Source organism: Pinus tabuliformis, chromosome 9 (genome assembly GCF_031772625.1).
Source record: "Pinus tabuliformis cultivar Carrire ecotype Pingquan chromosome 9, CPIR1, whole genome shotgun sequence".
NCBI classification, from domain to species: domain Eukaryota; kingdom Viridiplantae; phylum Streptophyta; class Pinopsida; order Pinales; family Pinaceae; genus Pinus; species Pinus tabuliformis.
The window spans coordinates 1335392164-1335400964 of record NC_142307.1 but is presented as its reverse complement, the minus strand read 5'-3'; the positions used below and the strand labels follow the sequence as shown (position 1 = coordinate 1335400964).

At 33.1% G+C, this 8801-nt stretch overlaps 1 protein-coding gene across 1 annotated transcript; it reads left to right on the top strand.

The window, feature by feature from the left end:
• The first annotated feature begins 4813 nt into the window (after positions 1–4813).
• LOC149153450 (S-adenosylmethionine synthase 1-like) lies at positions 4814–7834 on the top strand. The gene is made up of 2 exons (XM_089445242.1): positions 4814–4973; positions 6311–7834. Exon 2 carries the CDS (start codon positions 6311–6313, stop codon positions 7484–7486), a length of 1176 nt encoding a protein of 391 aa, XP_089301368.1. The 5' UTR covers positions 4814–4973; the 3' UTR covers positions 7487–7834.
• The last annotated feature ends 967 nt before the right edge of the window (positions 7835–8801 follow it).

Genomic DNA, 8801 nt, shown 5'->3' with positions numbered 1-8801 from the left:
TTTTGAATGCCTTTATAGATGATGATACTTTTTTTTTGGGAGATATTGAGTTTGGGGTTAAGAAACTTGCTACTCAGAAAGCTAAGGACATTGAAGGCCACTAAGCTGAAATTTTTAAAATGTGACCTATCCTCATCCCACACATAGACAAGCTCTTTAGTTTGGCAGTGAAGTAAGGCTTCCTTAAGCCTTGGACGTAGAGCCTTATTATGCATATCTTTAAGAGTGGGGATAAAATAATTCCCTCTAATTATAAGATCATTATGATTAACCACATTTTAGCCAAGTTGTATGGGCTTATTTTAGAAAAGAAGATTAGCCTTTGGCTTGAAAGCCATGGTAAAAGAGCTAAAGGCCAAGCTGGGTTTAGGAGATATCATTCAACCATGGACCATCTTTTTACTCTTAGGATAATTGCATAAGATTGTGGCCAAAATAAAACCGATCTTTTTTGTTGTTTTGTTTACTTTAGAAAAGTTTTGACACCATTCCTAGAACAACGCTATGGAAGAGGCTAGAAGAGATAATGGTTCTTATGAATTTCAGGGTTGTTGTGACAAGGTTGCATGAGAATATTATTTCCAAGCTTAAGACCACTTAGGGTTGGTAAGAAAATTTATATGCAATATTAGAGTCAAGCAAGGGTGTCCTTTATCCCCTACCCTTTTTGGCATATATATTGATAAGCTAAATGCGTGTTTCAAAGATGCAAATTGTATTGGCCCTACACTTACTGGTATGGTCATAAATCTTCTCCTTTATGTTGACGACATTATTATATTAGCAAGGAGCCATTAGAATCTTGGAAAGAAACTCATAACCCTCCAAGATGAATATGAATGCCAATATCAACAATACTAAAGTCATGATAATTAAATAAAAAAAGATCACCTTTGATATTTTCATTTATGACAACAACTCCTTGGAGGAAATTCTTTCACACAAATATCTAGGAATCAACATTCATCATAAGCTCAATTAGAATTATAACATCGAGAAAAGGATAAATGGAGGTTGTAAAGCTTATTTTGAGCTTGAAAACAATGTAAGTCAAGAGATATTTGGATTTGGGATTTAAAAAAACACCTCTTTGATATTATCGTAACTCCTATTATTTATACATGTGTGAGGTTTGGTGTTGCTATATATCCAAAGAGTCATGGAGGAATATTGAATAGATCTAAAAGTAGTTTATAGCATACAACCTCAAGATTAAAGGAAATACTCCCTACCATCCTCGTGATTGAGCCTTTTCCCCATTGAAAAAATGACTATGACTAGATATCTTATGTATAAGAAGAATTTATACAACATGGATTCCAAAAGGTTTCCTAAATTGCTTCTAACTCTAACTAAAATCCCCACCTTTGGCTCAAGAAAGGGTGACATAAGGATGCCAAGTGTTGGCTCGAACATTTATTACTTCCAAATTTAAGGAGAAATTGTGGGGAAATAAAGAGCTAGAGGGAAAAATGGAACTATGATATTATAAGGAGGTGATCAACCCCAATCTCGAAAATCAAAACTATCTTTATGTCTTGATTAGTGTTGAGAAGAAAATGAACATTACTAAGATTAGAAATCATTTCCCTTTTCTTTTAGACTTCATTTTAGGGCTTTCCAAGCCCTTTTTAGTTTTGAATGCTCGCTAATGGTAAGTTGACTATTTTACCTCAATTTTATTTTAATAATTACTTCACTAGTAGATCCATCTAAAGGGATCTCTCTCTCTCTCTCTCTCTCTCTCTCTATATATATATATATATATATAAGAATACTATTGGAAAAATCAGGTGTTGTCAAAACCTTTTTAGTTTTGAAGGCCCTTCTCTCTCTCTCTCTCTCTCTATATATATATATATAATATAAGAATACTATTGGATATATATATATATATATATATGAATGAAAAATTAGGTGTTGTCAAAACCTGGAGCCCAAAAACCACTAATAGTAAATTGACTATTTTACATCAATTTTATTTTAATAATTACTTCACTAGTAGATCCATCTGAAGGGATCTCTTTCTCTCTCTCTCTCTATATATATAAAATATAAGAATGACCTCCCATTAGCAAGGTGCTTTAGCCACGAGAACTTGACCAATTCAACTAACCCTCAGAATTACAACAATATCATATATTAATACAAAGACAATATAAATTTATTAAACTCTTATATTATAGTTTAGATAAAAAGTAATACACTACAATTCATAATTACTAAAATTACACCTGATTCTTTTTTTTTTTTAAATCATAAATATTTTCAAAATAATATTTCATATTTTAATTAAATATACTAATATCAATATCAATATCTCCTTTTAAATAATATCTATTTTAATTTATTAAAAAATTAATAATTTAATTTTATGTTTTAAAACTGAAACCTCGTAATATCAACCTTCCTCATTTAAGACAAGACCCCTAAAAGCATGTAAAACCCATTACTCCATTATATCGTTCCTTATAACTTATTGCATAAAAGGATGTAAGTGTGCTTGCTAGTAACTTAAACACGAGAAAAGAGTTTCATAAAATAAAAATATGTGTATATTAAGTAGTTAATAATCTAAGTTATTGGCTAAGTTATTGGTTTGCATGTGTAGTTTTTGCAAATATGATTTAAGGGAAAAATTATTTTAAAAAAATGGTCAGTTTGATTAAGGTGTTAATATTTTTTCATTTTAAATTTATGAAATTATAATTATAATACCAAGTATGGTTTTAAAAATTATTATCAAATTTTCATTTAATAAATGAATTTTCGTAGAAAAAAAACTTACTATTTTCTTTTAAAATTGTGTAAATAAAAACCTTGATTGACCTATAAGTCTTAATAAACTTATTATATTGTATTTTTGAAAATCTAATACCTTGTACGTAACCTTCAAGCTTTTCTTGCTCTTTTGACAAATTTTAGTTTTTATTTAATGATTTCTTTAATTTCATTTATTTTTTCTTTCATTGATGTAATGAACCTGGTATCGTAGAAATTGGCTTAGCTTTTTTTCATCCTTGGTATTATAATAATGTTTTTCTTAGTTCAAAGTATAAGCTCTGGCTTTTCTTTCAACCTTGTTTTTTCATTTCTCACTAACTAAAAAGTTGTTTCATATTGTCATTGTTTCTATACTAGGTTTGGGGTGGAAGAGAGAAGATGATACAAAAAACACTTAAGTGTTTTACGTAACTATCTATAGGGTAGTAAGAGATAGCACGAAATCTATTGAGTCATTTAAAGAGCACTAACACCTTTTTCCATGGAAAAAAGGAGTGCCCATGTCTCTTAGATCTTTGTAGGTTGATTTCCTAACATTCTTTTGATGATTCTTCAAAGCAAAATCCCTAAAAACAATAATAGAACTAGACTTAAATACAAATTAATATATATATATATATATATATATATTTTTATTATTCACTCATAAATTAAAACAAAAATATAACCAAAATTAAATAACAATGATTTTTGTTATTCACTAATAAGCTAAAAAAACAAGCACCCTTGATAGTGTTGTCATTCTCTCCTCAAAAAAAACTAGAATTTTAAAATTAATTGGTTCAAAACATAAACCAAATCTTAATAATATAATTAATCCAAAATTCTAAAATTCCATAAATATCATTCTTAATAATTAATCTTCTCATTCAATTAATAACCAAATATCTATCGTTATTGGGATACAAATGATGATACTCCCATTAATTTCCAAAACTTCATTAAAAATGGAACTTGCTACCTACTACACGTTACGCGTTTTGTGACTTCAAAGTCCATGAAGCCATTATCGTGAATTTTTGATAATTTACTAGTTTGATTTAAATATTTTATTCTTATAATAAAAATATTATATTAAAACTTTCTCGCTGCTTTTCAAGTCATTCCGGTGAAAATTTGACAATTTATTAGTTTGATTTAATATTTTATTTTTATAATAAAAATTATTATATAAAACTTTCTAACTGCTTTTTGAGTTTTTAATTCATTATCACACGTGAGCAGTGTTGTGACTTCAACGTCCATCACGCCATTCTGGTGAAATTTTGATAATTTATTTATATGATTTAATATTTATTTTTATAATAAATAATATTTTAACCAGGTTACATTTTTTTTTGGGAAAGTAAAGGAAATTTTAGTTAGATTTCCATAAAATTTGGTTGAAAATTTTGAAAATCCTGGTTACTAGCCAGGATTTTGGATTTTGGGTGGTTTAGAAATTTTTGATAATGTTAATTTTATTTTTATTATTGTTGTTTATTTAAGAATTTCTTTGAATGGTTAAAAGTGGTCAGAATTCGGTAAAAAAATTTTAAGAAAAATCTTGCCGAAACAGTATTTAAATCATATTTTTGATAGTAGAAATAAATTTAACGCTATCAAAAAAATTTCTGAGACATCTAAAATCTTGAAATTTAACCGCTGTAATTTAAATTTACAAAAATTCCTACTAAAATTTATCAAAATGTTACCAAAATTTCGATGATTTTCCAAACAAATGAGAAGTCTGTTTAGAATACGGGCAAAAAAACTATTTAACCACTCCAACTATCAGATTTTTTGAAAAAATTATAGAGATTTCAGCTATAAAAAAATTGCCGGCCGTCCAGGCGAAATTGTGGTTTTTGCTTATATATTAAAATATATTTTAATTAGAAGGCAAGTTGATTTGGTTGAGTAGGTGACTGACAACCTGTGAACTTCGTCGTGTTCGGTAGGTGGGTTAGTGGGTCCTTTGAATGGGTATGGTCAACATGCTTCCACCCTGACCATGGGGTATATTTTCTGGCTGTCGGTAGGTATAAGTTGCGTCCACGTTCATTGAACTCATGCTACAAGTGATGACTAGCCTATAAAAGCAGAGATCGATCCTCTGTTTCTTTCACTTTACTCTTGTGTTCATCTGTTAGCTCTTACGCACAGGAGGAGAAAGGAGGGGATACCATTCATCTCTGTCTTAAGCTAAGGTACCATTTCAGCAGAGATATCTTTTTGATGATTTTTTTATGTTTTTCCTTTTCTGGACACGAACTAATCAGATGAATTCTTAATATCTGTAAATATTTGAGCTCATTTTGGCGAAGGTTTTCAGGGACATCATGTTTTATATGAGGTTTCAACCGTTGCCAACCTGCTGAAACAGATTCTTCTCTGTCACATAGATCACAATTTATTTATTTTTGCACTTTTCCCCCATTGTCCTTGTTTTCTAATGCCTCAATCTGCTTCCGCTGAGGCTAGGTTTTTCTTTAGGTTTTCTCGGCTGTTTCAATTAATTCCAAACATTAGAACGATGGATCTTGTCTTTCTACATTAATTAGATCTATAAATATGTCGGAGTTTACCACAAGTAGCTCAGGATAGAATCTCAGCGCATTGCTATATGGATTCTGAGAATCCTTGAACCGACATGTCTCGGGAGTATACAACTTGCTGGGCTAGAAATGGGGTGATTTCTGTAAATGAAGTAAAATACTCTGTATTTGTTCTCGACAAGCAAGCCTAGAATTAGATGACAACACTTTCAGCTGACTATCCTCATGTTTAAATAAAACATTGCCGGCATACTTTCCTTAGTTTTGCCTAGGGTTCCTTTGTATCTATCATTTATTGTCCAAAGGAGGCATCTTATAAGCTAGTTGACGCTATCATAACCACCTTTGGAGGGACACGGACATGCTTAGCAGCATAAATATATACCAATTAACTCTTGATTGGCTACATTCACCTTGCCTGCTATGGAGAAGTTCTTGCAGCCATTCAATTCCCTTACAACCCTGTTTAAACCTATTCATATCTCTCCCAGGAAAATGATCTAATTTAAAACCCCTTTTCTTGTTTGACACTATAGCGCATCTTCTGTTCCTGCATCCTAGCGAATCACAAACAGTATCTGAAAAATCAAGCTGTATCGAAATGGTGATGGACTGGTTGGGCTTTGCCCAATGATTAATCCAAAGAATCATGTTTTTCAATAAGCTTCAGCTAGAATTGTAGTTAATCTCTGTCTCCTCCAGCCTTTTGGTCTGCAGCAACTTCTCCATAGGAATTTCTGTTCCTGGCAATATTTGCTAGTGACAAGGAGGATGCCCATGCAATCAACATCTTGCATAAAAGCTTTTCAATATACACTTCTGCACTGCTGTAATACTAGTTGTTCTTATTCCGCAGTCTATTTTCATTTTTATGGCTAACTATGTGCTGTTTAACAATTTATATTAAATGGTGATTCCTACATGTAAAGCAAAGTATTTGGTCATATTTTTCGTGGCTGCTGATCTTCTGATGTGCCTGTGCTTTTCAGATGGACACCTTTCTCTTCACATCAGAGTCTGTCAATGAGGGACACCCTGACAAGCTTTGTGATCAGGTTTCTGATGCCATCTTGGATGCTTGCTTGGAGCAAGATCCTGAAAGCAAGGTTGCATGCGAGACCTGTACAAAGACAAACATGGTAATGATCTTAGGAGAAATTACAACTAAAGCTAATATAGACTATGAGAAGATAGTGAGGGACACCTGTAGAGGAATTGGATTTGTGTCAGCGGATGTTGGCTTGGATGCAGACAATTGCAAGGTCCTGGTGAACATTGAACAGCAAAGCCCTGACATTGCACAGGGTGTCCATGGCCATCTTACCAAGAAGCCTGAAGAGATTGGTGCAGGAGATCAGGGCCACATGTTTGGGTATGCTACAGATGAGACCCCGGAGTTGATGCCTCTAACTCATGTACTAGCAACAAAGCTTGGAGCACGGCTGACTGAAGTAAGAAAGAATGGAACCTGCCCTTGGTTGAGACCAGATGGAAAGACCCAAGTTACTGTTGAGTATAAAAATGAGGGAGGGGCAATGGTCCCGTTAAGAGTTCACACTGTTCTCATCTCTACTCAACATGATGAAACTGTTACAAATGATCAGATTGCAGCTGATCTCAAGGAGCATGTCATTAAGCCGGTTGTTCCTTCTCAATATCTAGATGAGAATACAATATTCCATTTGAACCCATCTGGGCGTTTTGTAATTGGAGGGCCTCATGGAGATGCTGGACTCACTGGGAGGAAAATTATTATTGATACATATGGTGGTTGGGGTGCTCATGGTGGAGGAGCCTTTTCTGGAAAGGATCCCACCAAGGTGGATCGTAGCGGTGCCTATATTGTCAGACAAGCAGCCAAGAGTGTTGTTGCTGCCGGGCTAGCACGCCGCTGCCTTGTGCAGGTTTCATATGCCATTGGTGTGCCTGAGCCACTTTCTGTGTTTGTTGACACATATGGAACTGGAAAGGTTCCAGATACTGAAATCCTGCAGTTGATCAAGGAAAATTTTGACTTCCGCCCTGGCATGATATCTGTCAATCTTGACCTTAAACGGGGAGGCAATATGAGGTTCCAGAAAACAGCTGCATATGGCCATTTTGGTCGGGAGGATCCTGATTTCACTTGGGAGACTGTAAAGGTCCTTAAGTGGGAGAAAGCTTGAAACTGTGGAGTAAGAAGCAGAGCGATTTTCTTTTTAAAGTGGGCCACGTTTTGCAGGGTTCATTAGGGTTTACTATATTCTATGTTTGGCAACAAACTGTTGAATATGCCAACCTCAATTATGGGTTTCATATCTGATTCTTTGGATACGTGATATAAGTGCTGGTGTTGTTCAAGTCTGGCTCGAGCTAGGATTTCTATCATATTTTAATCCTTTTTAGATAATCTTTTGATTTTTATCAAAACCGCAATATGTAGAACCAATTGGGGATCTTGGTTCCCAATAGAAGTTTGGGATTTTGCTGTGATTGGGCTTTGTAATTGAATCTTGCGTTTTTAGATTTCACAATTCTTTTTATCATTCTTCATATGTTACGAAAATTCTTGGTCTTAAGTGAAATTTTCTTGTTTATGGGAAGTGTTACTTTTCATGAAATCAGAGGTTATTCTTGTTGGCTTTAATAAAAGTGAAAGCCTATAATATACACATGTAAACAGAAAAGTCAAAGCCTCAATATACACATGCAAATACATATTAAGTATACAGGGATGAAGAAATCTCCAAGGAAAAAATCTATTAAATTATTCTATTTTTCAATGTCACATTTATTATATAAATGGTCTCTTATATAATTATAGAAAACCATAAAAGCTTATTTAATTATTTGGTTTGAACAAATCACTATTCATTCCTAATTTCCTTCATTTCTCCTTTCACAAATATTAGTTATTCCAGCTCCAGCTATAATCTCAAATAAGAGTTATTCCAACAATTATCTTTCTATAATAATAGTGCGATATGTAACCTCATTATATTGCCTCTGCATTAACATGCTGCTTCTTCTTCATACGTGATAGTTATAACAGACCAATGCCGAAATGTATGCATTTCCACTAAATTTCTGTTTTATATTTAATTTTACCTTGATTCTGGAGTGCAATGATATTGGGAAGGTTACCGTTTTCCTTCTCTGGCTATGTTGGTATATTTTCTGTAAATACAAAAAATGCCATCCATATACAAAAGGAAATAGCAGATCTACAGAGTCTTGCATTCCCAAACATTTTAAACAATGACAGGAGAATTACCTTCAAGACTATTCATCTTGCAAATTTCTTAGACGATTTACAGGTAGAGATCCAGGAGAAGGTTTGTTTAGCCGATTGGACCAGATTGCATTCGAGGACAATGAAGGACTGCATATTTTTGTGAATATATCGGTTAGATTTCCCATCAAGCTATACTGAGCATGCCAAATGATTGCAAGGACTTGTTAAAATCAAAAACATTCATACGATTTTGAATTTGAAATCCC